At 45.3% G+C, this 20,922-nt stretch overlaps 1 protein-coding gene across 1 annotated transcript in view; it reads left to right on the top strand.

Annotated features, from left to right (window-relative positions):
• LOC132872517 (metal transporter CNNM4) overlaps nt 1-20,922 on the top strand; it is a 108,303-nt gene that overhangs the window by 80,228 nt on the left and 7,153 nt on the right. Inside the window, exon 6 of the mRNA XM_060907412.1 lies at nt 18,484-18,659. Within this exon, the coding sequence (XP_060763395.1) occupies nt 18,484-18,659 (176 nt within the window). The remainder of the gene's footprint in view (nt 1-18,483; nt 18,660-20,922) is intronic.

Genomic DNA, 20,922 nt, shown 5'->3' with positions numbered 1-20,922 from the left:
GCAATTTCGTGAAATCCCTGCAGTTGTGGTCTTGACCGATCTTGAAATAAAATCCCGAGTCCTCTATGTCTGAGACTGAGACGAGACCGAGTAAAAATGCGGTTGAGTCTGAGACGAGACTGAGACCTTCAAAAAATGGCCTTGAGACTGGTCTCGAGTACTACAACAGTGTTAGTGAACGTATTAGCAACAAATTAGCCAGCTAATGTCAGTGGTAACTCAAATGTTCATGATTCTCAAAACCGGGGTTAATGTGGTCAGTGTTATAGGTTTAACCAAGTTCTGTATCTGTATATTCTTCTTCTTTCAGCTACAACGGTTCTGTTCCGCATATTTGATTTGGCATAGGTTTTACATCAGATTCCTTTCCTGACGCAATCCTCCCCAATCTATCAGGCTTGGGACTGGCACCAAGTATGCACTGTCTTGTACAACCCCAGTGGCTGGGTATTTTACCTAACCTGCATGTCTTTGGACTGTGGAGGAAACCAGAGCACCTGGAGGAAACCCACACAGACACGGGGAGAACATGCAAACTCCACACAGAAAGGCCCTCGTCAGCCGTGAGATTCGAACCTGGAACTTTCTTGCTATGAGGTGACCACTGTTGCCGCCCAAGTACTGTATCTGTATATTAACTGATCTAAACCAGTACTGCTCTAACCTCATTTAAAAGTACCGAAGGGAGGCTTTACATTATTCACAGTGCGCACGGCCATGTTGATTTGATGCAACTCAGCCCCCGTAAACGGGGTAGTTGAGAAGATTTCATCCCAGCTCGTAAAAACATACAAGTAGGTGAACTGCTTACACTAAATTGTCTCAAGGTGTGAAGGTGTCTGTGCATGCAGCCCAGTGATGGACTGGTATCCCATCCAGAGTGTGTTCCTGTCCCACACCTCATGTTCTGACTGTTGGCTCCGGATCCAGGATAAAGCAATAGCTGTAATGAAAGGATTGAATGAGCACACCATTAGTGTACCACGAATAAAACACGCGCACTGGACGTCATTTATCCAGCTGGATACAAATGGATTTATTTATAAAGCAATTAAAGGCATGTTTACCCAAATTTCTTGGGTATTTGTGAATGTGACGCCTGCGAGCGTTTCGGGGGCGGTGCCTCTGTTGACAGCGCGGAGCTGGAAGTTGATTGTGCTGAATGTCGCCAGCTGCGAAGCCTTCACCTGGGCCTATTAATAGGACTTTGTTTGTGTGTGAGGGGCCGTGAGCGTTAGGCTTCACGTTGGCCATGGGTTTGGTAATTTGTATTTGTTAAAATTGTATGAATTCCAGTAAAGAGCATGATTTTCTGTTTTGAGTGCCTTATTTTGGGTTTGGGGTTATTTGTTTGAGTCAGAATGTAACATAATGGGGGCTCGTCTAATTGCGATTTTGATTAGTTTCTGTTTAGTTTATTTTAGCCTAATTAAATAGATTGGGTGAGTATAGGGTTAGTGGGTCCTTATTGGAGTAAGTCTCAAAAGGTAAATAAACTGTGTGCAAATGAATGTGATTTCCCCCTGGTAGGTATAGCGGCGTGTTTCATTTTGAGACACGTCGGATTTGTTTGGTTGGGTTTTTTTTTTTTGTAGTGTTGTGGTGAAGGCGAGTAGAAGCAACGCTCGGGAGCACGCCGCGGTTTTGCCTGTCGTTGCTGATTGCCAGTCGCGGCAGGCTTTCTGCTGGTAACAGTGCATAAGTACCCCTTGCTTGTAACTGCATGAAGACTAGGCATACCGTAAGTAGGGTTTTTTTTGGGTTGTAGTTAGTCGGGGGGGATCGCGTTTTATTTGTACTGGTTTATGCGTATTCTCCAGCATGGATGCAAAGTCATTTTTTGAGACTCCACGCGAGTCATATTTGGACAGTTGCACGAAGGAAACATTACTGGAAATTGCCTCCCATTATAAGGTTTCTATTCCAGACAAGGAGCGCAAATTGAAAGATAGGGTTAAACTGTTCCTGACAGAAGCTTTGCATGAGCAGGGAATTTTGCTTGAGGAACCTGGCCCTAAGCCCGTTTTAGTTGAGGAAAATAAAACTGAGGGATTGACGTTTGAACAGAGAATGGAATTATTACAGCTGCAGATAGAGCAAGAAAAACTGAGGAGGAATTCAGAGAACAGCCGTATTGCATTAGAGAAGGCAAAACTGGACCTAGAGTTCCTTAGGCTTGATTTAATTAAGGATGGGAAATTGGTTATGGAGGGTTCGAAGGAGGTGTCCTCTAGCCTGCGTTTAGTTCCGCAGTTTAAATACCATGATCCAGATGTGTTTTTTACCCTATTTGAACGTGTAGCAGACACCAGAAACTGGGCGGATGAGCACAGGTGTTTATTGCTGCAGTGTGTTTTGCAGGGTAAAGCGCAAGAGGCATACTCATCGTTGCCCTCGGGTGATTCAAAAGTCTACTCTAAAGTAAAAGCTGCCGTTTTGCGAGCATACGAGCTCGTACCAGAGGCGTATTGCTTGAGATTCCGGCAGGCAAAAAAAGAAGTAGGACAGACTCATCTGGAGTTGGCAAGGGAATTGCGCCAACATTTCACACGATGGTGTTCTGCTAGCGGAGTCCAAACCTTTGATGACTTGTTTGATTTGATGTTACTTGAGCAGTTTAAATCTGCTATTTCTGAACGTGTAGCTATTTACATCTCTGAGCTTAAGGCTAAAACATCTGAAAAAGCAGCGGAATTGGCAGATGAGTTTACATTAATACATAAGATCAGTTTGCAATCTGTTGGTAAATCTGGGGTTAATATAGCGCAGGGGTGGAATCGACTATTTCCGGTGTCTTCTACGTCGTTGCAAAATCCGGCATCGGACGTATGCAATTATTGTCACGAAATTGGGCATTGGAAGGTAGATTGCCCCGCCCTAAAGAAAAGACCAACGCGCTCGAGTGATAAATATGTTAAACCGAATGTATTAGCGGGGCCTTTCCATTCCATCGAGTCAACTAAGCATAGTTTGGGGGAGGGCCGAGGTGTCGCTAATGCCAAGGATTGTTTGCTTTCATATTTGCCTTTCATTACTGACGGTTGTGTTTCTTTCCAAGGTCAACCCACTGTGCCTGTAAAAATCCTACGAGACACGGGCGCGATGGATTCGTTCATCTTGCAGTCTGTGCTGCCATTTAATAAGCAGTCTTATACTGGTGAAAGTGTTCTGATCCGTGGCATTGGTTTGAATACTATCTCTGTTCCCCTTCACAGGCTTTACATCCAATCTGATTTCGTGCAGGGGGAAATTATCATTGGTGTCCGTCCTTCTCTTCCAGTAGATGGGGTTCATGTTATACTGGGAAATGCAATTGCGGGGTGTCGTGTTTGGGGGGATGTGCCTGCACCTGTTGTATGTGATTTACCAATTGCAGCAGATTGGGCCCCAAGTAATGAGGAGTTGAGCTTCTCCTGTGCAGTTACTAGGTCAATGAGTGCCGCTGAACCAGTGGTGCCATTTGATGAGCGGGGGGAGAGTTTTAGCTCTGTGCTTGGGGTTCCTGACTTGTCTGACCTACCTTTTCCTTTGTCAGGGGAGGAGTTAAGCAGGGAGCAGGCTGCTGACCCAGGGTTGGCTGGTTTGTTTAAAAACGTTTTGTCCCCCACAGACGCACTGGGAGCAGCGAGGGGATACTTCATGGAAAATGGGGTGCTCTTCCGTAAATGGATGCCACAAGGGGAAGATTTTGTGGGGGACGCTTATGTGCAGGTGGTGATCCCTGCTAAATTTCGAGATTCTGTATTACAGGTTGCACATGACCGGTGTGGGCATGGGGGTGTGAGGAAGACCTATGACCGTGTCCTCCGAACCTTCTTTTGGCCGCACATTAAAAGGGATGTGTCTGCATATATAAAGTCATGTCATACCTGTCAGGTCACGGGTAAGCCTAATCAAACTCTCAAACCTGTTCCCTTGCGTCCGATTGTAGCCGTGGGCGAGCCTTTTGAGCATATTTTTATCGATTGCGTAGGCCCACTGCCAAGGTCAAAGAATGGCAGTAATTATATTTTTACGTTAATGTGCCTGAACACTCGCTACCCCTTTGCTTTTCCGCTGCGCACCATCTCTGCGAAGGCGGTTCTGCGGGCTTTGGTTCAGTTTATGTCCGTTTTCGGTATCCCAAGATTTGTGCAAAGTGACCGTGGGTCTAATTTTACTTCCCGCGTTTTTGAGGGCGTTTTAAAGCAACTGCGCATACAACATCTTACATCCACGCCGTACCATGCTCAATCGCAGGGTTCAATCGAAAGATTTCACCAATCTATGAAGTCTCTCTTGCGTGCCTATTGCGTGCAGCTGGATGCGGACTGGGAAGAGTCTTTACCGTGGCTCATGCTGGCTGCACGCGAAGTGGTGCAAGAGAGCACTGGGTTTAGCCCAAATGACTTGGTTTTTGGACACAAAGTGCGGGGACTTTTGTCAATTTTGGGGGACGTGGGTAGATCAGTTGTTCCGCCCTCCAATGTTGAAGGTTATGTACTTGGTTTCAAAGACAGGCTGGCGAGGGCGCGGGATGTAGCAAGAACAAATTTGGAGGGTTCTCAAAAGAAAATGAAACGCCTGTATGATCGATCCATAGAGCGTAGATCCTTTGAAGTCGGTGACCAAGTGCTTGTGCTTTGTCCGTTAGGTGGGTCACCATTAGAGTCCAAATTTGAGGGTCCCTATTCCTTTATTCGCCGGATCTCCGATGAAAATTATTTAGTGGCAACTCCATCCCGTCGAAAAAAATCTACACTGTATCACGCCAATTCAATGAAGCCCTATTATGAATCTTCGTGCCCCCACCCAGTTTTAGCCTCTGCTCCGGATTTGACTGGGGAAAGTGGGCATGAAATTCTCGACCCAAATGATGGCGTTCTTCAGGGGCGTTTGAAAAATTCAGAGTGTTTGTCAAAATTGGATGGGATACTGGTGTATTTGACAGAGCCTAAACGAGAGGATTTAATTCGCCTCGTACGTGCATTTCCTGCTTTGTTTGGGGATACTCCATCTCGAACCACTTGGATCGAGCACGATATTGATGTTAGTGATTCGGCCCCGGTGCAGCAACGCTTCTTTTATCGCGTGTCACCAGAAAAACGTCGAGTGCTGGAGTCGGAGGTGCGATATTTGCTGGATAATAATCTGGCAGTCCCGTCGTTTTCTGAATGGGCGTCCCCGTGCATTTTGGTAGAGAAGCCAGACAAAACGGTTAGGTTTTGCACAGATTTTCGAAAGGTGAACAGTGTCACTAAAGGGGACAGTTTCCCGTTACCTCGAATCGAGGATTGTGTCGACTCTGTGGGGTCTGCCAAATATGTAACGAAACTTGATCTCTTAAAGGGATATTGGCAGGTGCCGTTAACTTCAAGGGCTATGGAAGTCTCCTCCTTTATTACCCCATTCGGTCTGTACTCTTATACCGTCATGAGTTTCGGCTTGAGAAATGCGCCGGCAACTTTTCAGCGGCTTATGAATCGGGTAATTGCGGGTTTAGAGGGCTGTGCCGTTTATTTGGATGATTTGATTCTGGTCAGCGACACTTGGGAATCGCATCTGCAGAGGCTCAAATCAGTGTTTGAACGTTTGACTGAGGCGCAGCTGACTGTGAACCTCGCAAAATGCGAATTTGCTAGGGGTACGGTGACTTATCTTGGTAGAGTTGTCGGTAATGGGGAAGTGCGTCCGATTGATGCGAAAATTTCGGTTGTCCAGCAATATCCACCTCCCGCTACAAAAAAAGATCTGCGGCGATTTTTGGGCTTAGTGGGTTTCTACAGATGTTTTTGTAGGAATTTTGCCACCGTGGTAGCCCCATTGACAAATCTTTTGAGGGATGGGGAGAAATGTGTGGGGTGCTGACTGCCAAACGGCGTTCGAAAATGTTAAGTCATTACTTTGTTCTGCGCCTGTTCTGTCTGCTCCATGCTTTGATAAGCCCTTTGTATTACAGGTTGATGCCAGCAACGTTGGAGCGGGTGCTGTTCTGATGCAGGCTGATACGCACAATATTTACCATCCTGTGTGTTTCTTTTCAAAAAAATTTTGTTCGTACCAACGCCACTATTCTGTGGTGGAGAAAGAGACATTGGCCTTAATATGGGCTTTGCAGTACTTTTCGGTCTACATCAGTTCTGCCGTGTCCCTGACTGTTTTTTCTGACCACAACCCTTTAGTTTTTTTAAATTCGCTGAAGTGTCCAAACCAGCGCTTAGTGCATTGGTCTTTATATTTGCAGTCATACTGTTTGGATATTAGGCACATAAAAGGGTCAGAAAATATTGTGGCCGATGCATTATCCCGTGTCTGATCATTTGCCGTTTTTGTATTTCTTGTTCCCCTGTCTCTCTTTTGCTCTCTCTAAAAAAAAAAGGGGGGGGGGGGGGGGGCGTGTGACGCCTGCGAGCGTTTCGGGGGCGGTGCCTCTGTTGACAGCGCGGAGCTGGAAGTTGATTGTGTTGAATGTCGCCAGCTGCGAAGCCTTCACCTGGGCCTATTAATAGGACTTTGTTTGTGTGTGAGGGGCCGTGAGCTTCACGTTGGCCATGGGTTTGGTAATTTGTATTTGTTAAAATTGTATGAATTCCAGTAAAGAGCATGATTTTCTGTTTTGAGTGCCTTATTTTGGGTTTGGGGTTATTTGTTTGAGTCAGAATGTAACAGTGAAAATCCCATACTTTCCTAAAAAAACCATTGGTTATCCTATTGTGTGTCTGGAAATTTACAGATAAAAGATTCATTTTAATGCCTCCACTGATCAGTTTCAAACACAACACTTCCTTAGAGCCAAAGCCATGTAAGCAATCTGGTATTTCTCAAACTGCGATGTGCTGTGTCGTCACCAATCTACTGTTTAGTTACATCAACTTCCTATAACATATACCCTCCTGGTTTTCCAGCAGAGCATTTGGTGTGTGAGACATTTCCGGCCAAGAGACACTTTCCTTTAAAGACCAAGAGAAATGTACCCCTTTCCCCCTTGGATAATAATAATACAAGTCCCGACAATGAAAACTTGTAATAGAAACCCATGTCGTAAAGGTTGAGAACATTTCAGAATTTGTCAGATTTAAATTTCCTGCCAAGGGAATCCCGGTACCAACGTCGCCATTATTAGCTGGCTTTCGCGTGACGTCGAGAGTGTGAGTGGTTTTACCGGCGGCTTTTCCACTGACGTCCACACAGTGTAGCTTCTGTCCAACTCTCTGCTAGATTACATTCATTTTGACGGAAACTTGCAACAGAACATGACGTCAAAAGAGAGACAAATCGTTAAACTACAATCTATGACTGTTATGGAGAAGAAGGGGGAGAGGGAAAAAAAAAGGGAAAGCGTCTGGAAAGCGACATATCGCAACACAAATTCCATGGAGGGAGTGGCCATGTTCCTTTTCCCGGAAGATAATTACTGATTAGTCAAGACTTTGCTACAATGAACTGCAAAACATTTTGTTTCTAATAATGAATGAATGAATGAACCCTTTATTATCACTGTACCAGTGAAACTGACCATCAACCTGTCCTTACTGAGGGGGAACAGGACAGAAAGACAGGGATAAAAGAAAAAGAAACACAGTAGTAACATAAGGAAAGATGAGGGGGAAAAAAGAACACACACACACTATGCTCCTATCAGGAGTACAGTGTGGGAGCATTTAAAAAACCTCCGCACATAAGCACACAATGAGGGGAGGGGAGGAGGTAGAGGTAACCCAGCGCAAGGAAGCAGCCGTCCGCTCCTGCAGCCATGAGGGCGCTGGTCACGCACCCGCTTGTCACACTGGGGGCGAAAAACGGCGACCGCGGAAAATTGGGGAAGGAATGCGAAAACTGTGTCAATTTCGTTAGGAGACCAGTTTATCAAATCCATGCTTTTTTAGTTTAGAAATTCAATGCGGAGAGAGTCTCTCAAAAAAAAAAAGTATAGGCAGATGAGACGAAACAAAGAGCACAAGCAGGAAAAAAAAAGGAGAGGAGAGCAGAGAAATGCGACCGCCTTCCGTGAGAGCACGGAGAGAAAAAAATATATATACAGTGGTGTTTGAAAGTTTGTGAACCCTTTAGAATTGTCTATATTTCTGCAAAAATATGACCTTAAACATCATCAGATTTTCACACAAGTCCTAAAAGTAGATAAAGAGAACCCAGTTAAACAAATGAGATAAAAATATTATACTTGGTCATTTATTTATTGAGGAAAATGATCCAATATTACATATCTGTGAGTGGCAAAAGTATGTGAACCTTTGCTTTCAGTATCTGGTGTGACCCCCGTGTGCAGCAATAACTGCAACTAAACGTTTCTGGTAACTGTTGATCAGCCCTGCACACCAGCTTGGAGGAATTTTAGCCCGTTCCTCCGTACAGAACAGCTTCAACTCTGGGATGTTGGTGGGTTTCCTCAAATGAACTGCTCACTTCAGGTCCTTCCACAACATTTCGATTGGATTAAGGTCAGGACTTTGACTTGGCCATTCCAAAACATTAACTTTATTCTTCTTTAACCATTCTTTGGTAGAACGACTTGTGTGCTTAGGGTCATTGTCTTCCTGCATGACCTACCTTCTCTTGAGATTCAGTTCATGGACAGATGTCCTGACGTTTTTCTTTAGAATTCGCTGGTATAATTCAGAATTCATTGTTCCATCAATGATGGCAAGCCGTCCTGGCCCAGATGCAGCAAAACAAGCCCAAACCATGATACTACCACCACCATGTTTCATAGATGGGATAAGGTTCTTATGCTGGAATGCAGTGTTTTCCTTTCTCCAAACATAACGCTTCTCATTTAAACCAAAAAGTTCTATTTTGGTCTCATCTATCCACAAAACATTTTTCCAATAGCATTCTGGCTTGTCCACGTGATCTTAACAAACTGCAGACGAACAGCAATGTTCTTTTGGAGAGCAGTGTCTTTCTCCTTGTAACCCTGCCATGCACACCATTGTTGTTCAGTGTTCTCCTGATGGTGGACCCATGAACATTAACATTAGCCAATGTGAGAGAGGCCTTCAGTTGCTTAGAAGTTCCCCTGTGGTCCTTTGTGACCTCGCCAACTATTACACACCTTTATCTTGGAGTGATCTTTGTTGGTCGACCACTCCTGGGGAGGGTAACAATGGTCTTGAATTTCCTCCATTTGTACACAGTCTGTCTGAATGTGGATTGATGGAGTCCAAACTCTTTAGAGATGGTTTTGTAAACTTTTCCAGCCTGATGAGCATCAACAACGCTTTTTCTGAGGTCCTCAGAAATCTCTTTTGTTTGTGCCATGATACACTTCCACAAACATGTGTTGTGAAGATCAGACTTTGATAGGTCCCTGTTCTTGAAATAAAACAGGGTGCCCACTCACACCTGATTGTCGTCCCATTGATTGAAAACACCTGACTCTAATTTCACCTTCAAATTAACTGCTAATCCTAGAGGTTCACATACTTTTGCCACTCACAGATATGTAATATTGGATCATTTTCCTCAATAAATAAATGACCAAGTATAATATTTTTGTCTCATTTGTTTAACTGGGTTCTCTTTATCTACTTTTAGGACTTGTGTGAAAATCGGATGATGTTTTAGGTCATATTTATGCAGAAATATAGAAAATTCTAAAGGGTTCACAAACTTTCAAGCACCACTGTATATACTGTAATATTACTAATGATGAAATGCATCTTCAACTTCCAGTCATCCAAACATCCACCACCCAGGGGCCCACCGGGGATCCCCTGGGGCCCGTACATGAATTTTGCTTATGTCTGCAAAATTCCAGGTCATCCCCGGACCTACTTGCCAATTTTGGTGAAAATCCGTTGAGAAATGGCGATGTTAGCTCAAGACAAACAAACAAACTTTGCTGCTAATTATATAGATATATAGCTTGCAACATTTATTGCGCAACGTGGCCAACTTTAGATCATTCCTTCTGGACTAGACAGGGCCGGAGTGAGCTATGCCGTCATCTGCCGCTTTTCCACTACAAACGCGGCTGAGTCGGGCTGAGCCGTGCCGTGCTGAGTCGAGCTGAGTGGGGCTGTTGGAGTTGCATTTCGACTACAACCGCGCTGAACCGTGCTGGCTGGAAGTGGGTGGACACATTGGGTGGAGTTAGCGAAAGTGGGTGGACGTCAGGTGATGTCGTTAGGCGGCGCAAACAGTGACATCAGTGATCTTTTAAGCGGTAGTCTCACGACCCAGATAGTAAACAATAAACATGGAGGACATGGAGTCGTTAGTGTTGCTGGTCTTGGTGCTGTGGCTTGTTGTCACCGACAACGCGGACAGATACTGGAAAGAGCGTATAGATGAGGCGAGGCGCATAAGGCTTCAGAAATTCTCGTAATTCGTAATTCTTCTCCCTCCGGGTTTGCGGTGTTTACAGATCCCAGCGCGCTCACGGGGCGTGTGTGGGCATGTGAGGACACTCCTCCTCACCAATCAGTGCACAGGGGAGTGTCTGCTCACGCCCCCAACCTCACTCGGCTCGCTTTGGCTCGCTTCAGCCCCACTCCAAAACGGTGCGAGTTTTAGGGGCTAAGCAGGGCTGAAGCGAGCTGAGTCGTGCTGGTTTTTGGTAGTCGAAACGCGAGCCGTGTCGGGCTGAAGTGAGCTGAAGCGAGCTGAAGTGAGCTGAAAAAGGGTAGTGGAAAAGGGCCTATCATCTCGTTTCTGATATCTATCACCTCTTCCAGTAACAGTTTTTTAATCTGGTCATTGATGGCACCATCATTAAACCTTTACCCACTGTGTGTAACTTTGGTGTGATCTTTGATTCTCCTCTCACTTTTGAAAATCACGTGTCTAAAACTGCCGTTTTTCACCTTCGCAGCATTGCACATCTCTATCCTGCACTCATCACCGAGGATGCTGAAACACTCATCCGTGCTTTTACGATGTCATGATGAGATTATTGTGATGCTCTGTTTATTGGTCTTCCAGCCAAGTCCGTTGCTCGGCTTCTTCAATACGTTCAAAACTCTGTAGCCAGAGTCCTCACCGACACGAAACACTCGGCACACATCACCCCGAACCTCCAGAACCGCCACTGGCTCCCTGTTCTAGGTCACATTCAGTATGAAATGGTTTTGTTCACATTTAAAGGAGAAATGAAGTCATTTTTAAACTTGCTTTATTTCTTGATTAACATGTTATTCAATTACGTTTTCGGTTTTAGTAACCTTATATCGTGACTCGTATTGGCAACTAATTGTAAATAAATATGATACTTATCGGCCTAGTCGGTTTTTAGCCGTGTTGAATTTAGTTCATTTGGTCCACGGCAGGCGTCGCTTATCCACGCGATCTTCACGAGACTTGTGCGAGACTTCGAAACGTCAAGTGTCAGCCAGGTGTCAGTGCCACCATTTTGAAAACTGTTTTCCAAATGAAATATTGCACAAAAATGAGTTTAAATGACGATTACTGCCTACTGTTTTTCAAACTTTCCTGATTGCGGTGGCCTTATATCTACTGATATTAGAAACCACCTGTGTACTTTTGAACCATATTATTGTACATGTAATTATGACCTCAATAATTATAATTTTATTTGCGAACATAATCAGGATTACTATAGGAAATCATGCTGACATGTGGAACTTGTTGCCATCTAGCACTAAGGAAATTAAAGTGCCATTCCACCATTGGATGTATTCTTTGGCATAATATACAATATATTTTATGACAACATGACTAGACAGAGAAATCTTTTAGCTTCAAAATAATATATCAAACATAATTTTTTGACAATGACAAGTATATTAATTTTGCGACCAAAGTCACCTACCCTTTTAATTTCCGCGCGGTAGTGAAACGTGATGTCATCGTCAGGTTCCCCTTCTTGTGTACCACGTGTCGGTCTATTTTTAGACCAGGAAACCCCCAAAGTGAGAGAGTCATTTCTCCTCGTATATGGGGGCCAAAAAAATTGCGAAAAATTTTGAGTTAATCTTTCAGTTAGCTAGATTTATTGGTATTAGCTAGATTTATTGGTATTATTTTTATCGCGTTCTATCCACCATTGCTGATAATATGTGCCACGTCACACGTCACGTGGTACACAAGAAGGGGAACCTGCCGATGACATCACGCGCGGAAATTAAAAGGGTAGGTGACTTTGGTCACAAAATTAATATACTTGTCGTTGTCAAAAAATTATGTTTGATATATCATCTCATCTCATTATCTCTAGCCGCTTTATCCTTCTACAGGGTCGCAGGCAAGCTGGAGCCTATCCCAGCTGACTACAGGCGAAAGGCGGGGTACACCCTGGACAAGTCGCCAGGTCATCACAGGGCTGACACATAGACACAGACAACCATTCACACTCACATTCACACCTACGGTCAATTTAGAGTCGCCAGTTAACCTAACCTGCATGTCTTTGGACTGTGGGGGAAACCGGAGCACCCGGAGGAAACCCACGCGGACACGGGGAGAACATGCAAACTCCGCACAGAAAGGCCCTCGCCGGCCCCGGGGCTCGAACCCAGGACCTTCTTGCTGTGAGGCGACAGCGCTAACCACTACACCACCGTGCCGCCTTTGATATATCATTTTGAAGCTAAAAGATTTCTCTATCTAGTGATACCATTTATATATGTTGTCAAAATATATTGTATTTTATGCCAAAGAATACATCCAATGGTGGAATGGCACTTTAACCTATTTACTACTTTTAACCCCTTTAACACCGCGAGTTGGCCTAGTGGTTAGCGTGTCCGCCTCTCGATCAGGAGATCACAAGTTCTACTCACGGTCGGGTCATATCAAAGACCATCATAAAAATGGTACCTACTGCCGTCTGGCAAGGCACGCTGCTATACAGATGCGAGTGGGGAGTCAAACTCTCGCGGTTACCAGAGGACTAGCCCCCCCACTGTAACCCTAGCTATGTAATAGGCGAGAGGCCGAGGGCTACAGAAACGGAGATCGGTGCCACCACATGGCGAGGGAAGGACTTTGATTGAATGAACCCCTTCAGTGCCCTTGGACGAGTCACGTACATCATGAAATCTTTTACCGCTGTGCCTTATGACGTACGCTTCTCGTCATAAACACCTCCTTTTATGTACCTTACATGGCACATTACTTTTACTTCACAGTGGCACATATGAATTACAGTCAATGCCTAAAACATTTTTCCGTCATAAGGCACAGCGGTAAAAGATTTCATGACGTACATGACTCGTCCAAGCGCATTGAAGGGATTAAGACCAATCTAATTAATATGCATTTGTCTAAGCGAGGAACTTTATAGTCCTCCAGGTAAAATATTGATTTAACTTGATATATACATTTGCCATATTCTTATTTACCTGTATGCACTTCTTAATGTATGTAGTATTGTAGGGGGTTAGATTGCAATTGGGACACAAGTTCTGTTTCTTTCCCCCGTCACACTGCGTTTTAGTTTGAATTATCTGTTTGAGCCAATAATTGTTCCTCTTTCTTTTATTTGTATTGTAATGTATTTCGGTGACGAATTCAAATCAAAATTGCTATCAAGACAAACAAAACTTCCGGCTTGATCACATCAGCATTCGAAAGAGGGTGCGCGCATCTTTTGACGACGTTGGTCACTTTTGGCCCTTTTCCACTACCCTTTTTCAGCTCACTTCAGCTCACTTCAGCCCGACACGGCTCGCGTTTTGACTACCAAAGAACAGCACGACTCAGCTCGCTTCAGCCCTGCTTAGCCCCTAAAACTCGCATGGTTTTGGAGTGGGGCTGAAGCGAGCCAAACCGAGCTGAGTGAGGCTGGGGGTGTGAGCAGACACTCCCCTGTGCCCTGATTGGTGAGGAGGAGTGTCCTCACATGCCCACACACGCCCCGCGAGCACGCTGGGATCTGTAAACACCGCAAACCCGGAAGAAGAAGAATTACGAATTACGAGAATTTCTGAAGCCTTATGCGCCTCGCCTCATCTATACGCTCTTGCCAGTATCTGTTGGCGTTGTCGGTGACAACAAGCCACAGCACCAAGACCAGCAACACTAACGACTCCATGTCCTCCATGTTTATTGTTTACTATTCGGGTCGTGAGACTACCGCTTAAAAGATCACTGATGTCACTGTTTGCGCTGCTTAACGACATCACGTGACGTCCACCCACTTTCGCTAACTCCACCCAATGTGTCCACCCACTTCCAGCCAGCACGGTTCAGCGCGGTTGTAGTCGAAATGCAACTCCAACAGCCCCGCTCAGCCCGACTCAGCACGGCACGGCTCAGCCCGACTCAGCCGCGTTTGTAGTGGAAAAGCGGCATTTGATTTCTGTCCTACGATGTCTCGTACAGGTCTCAACGAATCTCATTTACGGCCGTTGCTTTGACATACGGACTGATATATTACAGAGCGTATTTCAAACACTCATAACTTGCTGTAGCAGTGACAAGGTAGCTATCAAAAATGCATTCCGATATTTAATAAAATGAGATAAATAGAATTTTGATGATTTAAAAAAATTTGCCTTCAGTTCTCCTGAGTATCTAATGGAATTACTTCAACCCTACTGTCCCGTTCGCAGTCTCAGATCTTCGTCCTCTGGTCTGTTTTCCATCTCCGTTTTCCATCATGGGTTCCAGGGTGTTTAGGGTCGCAGCCCCCAAGCTGTGGAATTCTCTCCCTCAGTGTCTTCGGGATTGGACGTCGATTCCCGAATGAAAAAATAATCCCAAATCCTATCTCTTCTCTTCTGTCTCTGCTATCCGTCTTCCTGATATTTCTTCTCTGAATCACTGACTGTTTTCTTTTTCAATGCTTTGAACTAGTTTCTTATCTTTATGCTCATGTAAATAGTCATTTTGTTTGCAATGTCTCCTACTGGTCATGTTTTCTTTTGGCTGATTTTGCTCTCTTTCTGTGTAGTGCCATTACTTTGTAAAGCGTCCTTGGGTTGGTGAAGGGTGCTATATAAATTAAACGATATTACTGTTTTTTGTTATGTCATGTCGTTAAAATGCTCATCTGGACGGAGATTGTACTTGTTTGAAAACTAAAGCACATCAGTGTGGATGGAGCCTTCGCCTACTTTGCAGTTTACTCCTTAACGAGTTCATGAATGAAAGAATAACAAGGTTGTGGAAATAACTTTTGATGGATGTTTGTAAAATTAGCCTGCTTATAAATCCTCCGTTCTACACCCGTCACCCACAAATACACAAAAGCAGGAAGTCAGTATTTTCACTCCTTTAGTGTAGGGTTTATAACAATGCAACTTTTTATGTTTTATTAATTTCCTCAGTTTGTATGAATATTTTATTTATTTATTCATTCCTTCCTTCCATGGGTACAGAGCTAGTACTGTTACTGTTCTGATCCCGAAGTTTTGCTATTAAACCAACCCTAATTGGCGTAGACATGAGCCAAAATAACTCCCACCACTGCCTTTGAGAAAGTCTTTTTTTTTTTTCTCTTTGTCATGTTTGCACAGTGAGCTTTGCCTTTCATCGAGTCATTTGCACCAAATCCAGATCACTTGTGGCGTGCACATACCTGCTCATTTACATCTGATTGACGTTCAACAGCACTTTACATTTACATTAATGGCATTTAGCAGACGCTCTTATCCAGACTGGCATACAGAGGGGGTTGGGCGCCTTGCTCAAGGGCACTTCAGCCGTTCCTGCTGGTCCAGGGAATTGAACCAGCAACCTTTTTGTCCCAAAGCCGCTTCTCTAACCTTTAGGCCATAAAACAATATCATTTGTTTAATTTATATAGCGGCGGCATGGTGGTGTAGTGGTTAGCACTGTCGCCTCACAGCAAGAAGGTCCGGGTTCGAGCCCCGTGGCCGGCGAGGGCCTTTCTGTGCGGAGTTTGCATGTTCTCCCAGTGTCCGCGTGGGTTTCCTCCGGGTGCTCCGGTTTCCCCCACAGTCCAAAGACATGCAGGTTAGGTTAACTGGTGACTCTAAATTGACCGTAGGTGTGAATGTGGGTGTGAATGGTTGTCTGTGTCTATTGCCGCTTTTCCACTACCAACGCGGCTGAGTCGGGCTGAGCCGTGCCGTGCTGAGTCGGGCTGAGCGGGGCTGTTGGAGTTGCATTTCGACTACAACCGCGCTGAACCGTGCTGGCTGGAAGTGGGTGGACACATTGGGTGGAGTTAGCGAAAGTGGGTGGACGTCACATAATGTCGTTAAGCGGCGCAAACAGTGACATCAGTGATCTTTTAAGCGGTAGTCTCACGACCCGGATAGTAAACAATAAACATGGAGGACATGGAGTCGTTAGTGTTGCTGGTCTTGGTTCTGTGGCTTGTTGTCACCGACAACGCCAACAGATACTGGCAAGAGCGTATAGATGAGGCGAGGCGCATAAGGCTTCATAATTCTCGTAATTCGTAATTCTTCTTCTTCCGGGTTTGCGGTGTTTACAGATCTCAGCGTGCTCGCAGGGCGTGTGTGGGCATGTGAGGACACTCCTCCTCACCAATCAGTGCACAGGGGAGTGTCTGCTCACGCCCCTAGCCTCACTCAGCTCGGTTTGGCTCGCTTCAGCCCCACTCCAAAACCGTGCGAGTTTTGGGTGCTAAGCAGGGCTGAAGCGAGCTGAGTCGTGCTGTTTTGAGATAGTCGAAACGCGAGCCGTGTCGGGCTGAAGTGAGCTGAAGCGAGCTGAAAAAGGGTAGTGAAAAAGGGCCATAAGTGTCAGCCCTGTGATGAGCTGGCGACTTGTCCAGGGTGTACCCCGCCTTTCGCCCGTAGTCAGCTGGGATAGGCTCCAGCTTGCCTGTGACCCTGTAGAAGGATAAAGCGGCTAGAGATAATGAGATGAGATGAGAATTTATATAGCACCCTTCACCAACCCAAGGACGCTTTACAAAGTAATGGCACTACACAGAGAACAAAATCAGCCAAAAGAAAACATGACCAGTAGGAGACATTGTAAACAAAGTGACGGGTGTAGAACGGAGGATTTATAAGCAGCCTAATTTTACAAACATCCAACAAAAGTTATTTCCACATATGGAAATAACAAAGACGAAGAATCTCAGCATTAATACAACTTTAGTAAAGATTTTAGTTCAGTTTGGCTTGCGCAAACATTTACACAGAACCTTGGGGAACGTTAACGGACACTTGTTTTGTTCTTTACAGTGCACTGGCACAAACTTATAAATGGTGTGTAATTGTCAGTCCACAGCATGCAGGTGTGTTGGGAGCTTTAACCTGAGCTGCATGTGCAATAACCACATGTTCTGTACCTTTTTATTACTTGTATTAACCTCAATGGATATCTCTGCCCTGCGAGGATTTCAGGTGTCTTTTGAATGTGTTTACTCTCTATTTCTCTCTGTCTCTCTCTCTGTCTGTTACTTTCTCTCTCGCTCTCTCTCTCTCTGTCCTCTATGTGTGTGTGTCTCTCTGTGTCTGTCTTTCTCTGTCTGTCTGTCTGTCTCTCTCTCTTGCTCGCTCTCTCCCTCTCTCACTGTCTGTCTCTCTCTCTCTGTCTGTTACTTTCTCTCTCGCTCTTTCTCTCTCTCTGTTTCTTTCTCTCCCTCTCTCTCACTGTCTGTCTGTCTCTCTCTCACTCATGCTGTCTGTCTGTCTCTTTCTTTCTGTCTTGCTCTCTCTGTCTCTGTCTGTCTTTTTCTCTCACTCTGTCTCTCTTGCACTCTCTCTCTTTCTCTCTCTGTCTGTCTGTCTGTCTGTCTGTCTGTCTGTCTCTCTCTCTTGCTCGCTCTCTCCCTCTCTCACTGTCTGTCTCTCTCTCTGTCTGTTACTTTCTCTCTCGCTCTCTTTCTCTCTCTCTGTTTCTTTCTCTCCCTCTCTCTCACTGTCTGTCTGTCTCTCTCTCACTCATGCTGTCTGTCTGTCTCTTTCTTTCTGTCTTGCTCTCTCTGTCTCTGTCTGTCTTTTTCTCTCACTCTGTCTCTCTTGCACTCTCTCGCTTTCTCTCTCTTTCTCTCTCTTGCTCATGCTCTGTCGTCTGTCTTTTTTTCTGTCTTGCTGTCTCTCCCCCTCTCTCTCTCTCTCTCTCTCTCTGTCTCTCTCTTGCTTGTGCTGTCTGTCTGTCTGCCCCCTCTCTCTCTCTCTCTCTCTCTCTCATGCTCTGTCGTCTGTCTTTCTCTCTTGCTGTCTCTCTCTGTCTGTCTCTCTCTTGCTTGTGCTGTCTTTCTCTCTTGCTCTCTCTCACTCTGTCTGTCTGTCTGCCTGCCCCCTCTCTCTTGCTCATGCTCTGTCGTCTGTCTTTCTTTCTCTCTTGCTCTCTCTCACTCTGTCTCTCTCTCTGTCTGTCTCTCTCTTGCTTGTGCTGTCTGTCTGCCCCTCTCTCTCTCTCTCTCTCTCTCTCTCTCGCTCATGCTGTCGTCTGTCTTTCTCTCTTGCTCTCTTTCACTCTGTCTCTCTCTCTGTCTGTCTGTCTGTCTGTCTCTCTCTCACTCTCTAAAATGGCTTTTTCAGCTTGTTATATGGAGGTGTGCATTTTGTATGAACAAGTACACATAGACAGCTTACACACTTTATTTTGTGCGTGTGTGTGCGCGTGTTTCAGAGTTCCGTTCACCATCTCACATCAGTGGTCTAAACCGTTCGGCGTCTCTTAACTACCCGGATCGCTCAGAGTCTCAGTCCATCAATGGCAGCAACACGCAGCTGAACATCTCCCCGTCTGCGCAGTACATCCCCGACTTCAACGTGCGGGCACTGACCGACCTGCAGATCGTCAAGGTGAGAATGGGCACATGGCTATGTCAAATCGAATTCTTATCATCACTCAGTATACCACAAACAACTCAGGGCCATAGATTTTGCTGGGACAGGATGACATTAATCATGACATGCAAACAAACTTAAGCATCAACATGATTTCTATTATAGACTGTTATTTAGTGAGTTTTTAGAGTAAAACTGAAGTAGTACTTCTGTTAGCACTAGTTGCAGTTCCCATTTGTGACCACTAGGTGCAATAATAACTCAATGGACCTACACTCACCAGGTACTTTATTAGGAACACCCCTACATCCACCTGCTGTTCGATGCGGTTCTCTAATCAGCCGATCCCTCGATGTATAAAATCATGCAGATACAAATCAAGAGCTTCAGTTCACGATGTTCAAACATCTGAATGGGAAAATTTGTGATCTCAAAGTGTGACTTTCTTCCACTGTGGCACGGGTGTCGGTTTGAGCCAGACAGACTGGTTTGAGTGTTTCAGAAACTGCTGATCTCATGGGGTTTTCACACACAAACAACAGTCTCTAGAGTTTACACAGAATGGTGTGAAAAACAAAAAACATTGAGTTGCGTTAGCGGCGGTTCTGTGGGTGGAAACAAACACCTTGTTGATAAGAGATAAAAAGCGTCCCATGTTTTATGATTCCGGAGATCGCTGAAGTAAGTGAGCAACAGTATCATGTCACCACCAGGGGGCTCTGTTTGACCTACTTTGAACCAAAACAAGTCGGCGTGGGCAAACATGGCAGACTCGGCTCTCCCAACAGCGGAAAAGAAAAGGAAAGCCTGCCTAGTGAGTGCAACTGCAAGATGGAGCAAGGTTATATGATGTGTCACTTTTCTGGACCGTAAACTAAATCATTCTAGCTAGCGCTCGGCTATCTTAGCCTGAGAATGCATGAACTTGACTTCACAGTAGCGAATATGGAGTGAAACACCTAATGTTTTGATCTTACAGAGAAAGAAACGAGAACACAAACGCAGTAACGGAGAAAAGTTTCATTCATCTGTATATTTGTTTCACAGATCTATTCGCAAACGCCAACCACAAATGACATCCCTACGATTCAAAACTCTCCGAGGTCGATGCAGAGTCACGATGTTTTCCGCACATCGCCATCTTGGTGTGACGCAGTTCCATAGTTATGCTAATGAGTTAAAGCTCCTCACGTTTGGCCGTTTCCTGTTTCCATGGGGCCGTACTGTTTTTACCTCGAGGATATTCGGTCCCAAAATGGAGAAATGTGACCCTCAGGACATCAGAATGATCACATCTTTGTCTACATGATATTGTTCTTGCAGGATATAGGAAAATACCATACATGATAAAAAAATAAATAAATAAAATACATTTCAAATGGGGTGGCACGGTGGTGTAGTGGTTACTGCTGTTGCCTCACAGCAAGAAGGTCCGGGTTCGAGCCCCGTGGCCGGCGAGGGCCTTTCTGTGCGGAGTTTGCATGTTCTCCCCGTGTCCGCGTGGGTTTCCTCCGGGTGCTCCGGTTTCCCCCACAGTCCAAAGACATGCAGGTTAGGTTAACTGGTGACTCTAAATTGACCGTAGGTGTGAGTGTGAATGGTTGTCTGTGTCTATGGCCAAGTTTACATTAGACCGTATCAGCGGATCATCAGATTAACGTTTTTAAAACGATTCGCATGCACACAGCAACACCAATACACGGATACGCTCGGCTCCGCAGGCATCCTGCGCTCCAAATCACTCCGCCCTGAACAGCGAGTGCCCTCTGGAGGGTGCGCACTCCGGCCCTGTGCAGCTCACAGAGCGCGCGAGTGAAGTGCACGAGCAGTGATTCGGGACTGAGCCGCTGTGTCTGTGATCCCAGTGCATATCACTTACCACTTGCAAGTGGAAGGATGGCAAGCCTAAAGACAATCATAACTACACAATGGGCAGTATTTGCATCAGTATTTGCAGTATTTTCATACTTTTATACTCTTTTTAATGAAAGGTGATACAAGGCGGAAGTCCGCGCCGTTTTTCAGCAGTCGCGTCACATGACCAACGCCAGCGAATCAGGAAGGTGGATGTCACAGTGACGTTGTCCAATGATGACGCCAGCTAGAGCTCAGCACAGCGTATCCGCGTATTCTCAATGTTTACACAGCACCGGACCAGACACGATCTAGATTGAATACGTGGACCCTGGCGGATTCCCGTTTCCCGGCGTTTCCAGGCGGTTTAATGTAAACGGACAGTGCATCCGCGAAGAAAACGAGACAGATACGGTCTAATGTA

This window comes from Neoarius graeffei, chromosome 24 (assembly GCF_027579695.1).
Source record: "Neoarius graeffei isolate fNeoGra1 chromosome 24, fNeoGra1.pri, whole genome shotgun sequence".
Lineage (NCBI taxonomy): Eukaryota > Metazoa > Chordata > Actinopteri > Siluriformes > Ariidae > Neoarius > Neoarius graeffei.
The sequence above is the reverse complement of the archived record's forward strand: the minus strand, read 5'-3'. Positions and strand labels throughout refer to the sequence as shown.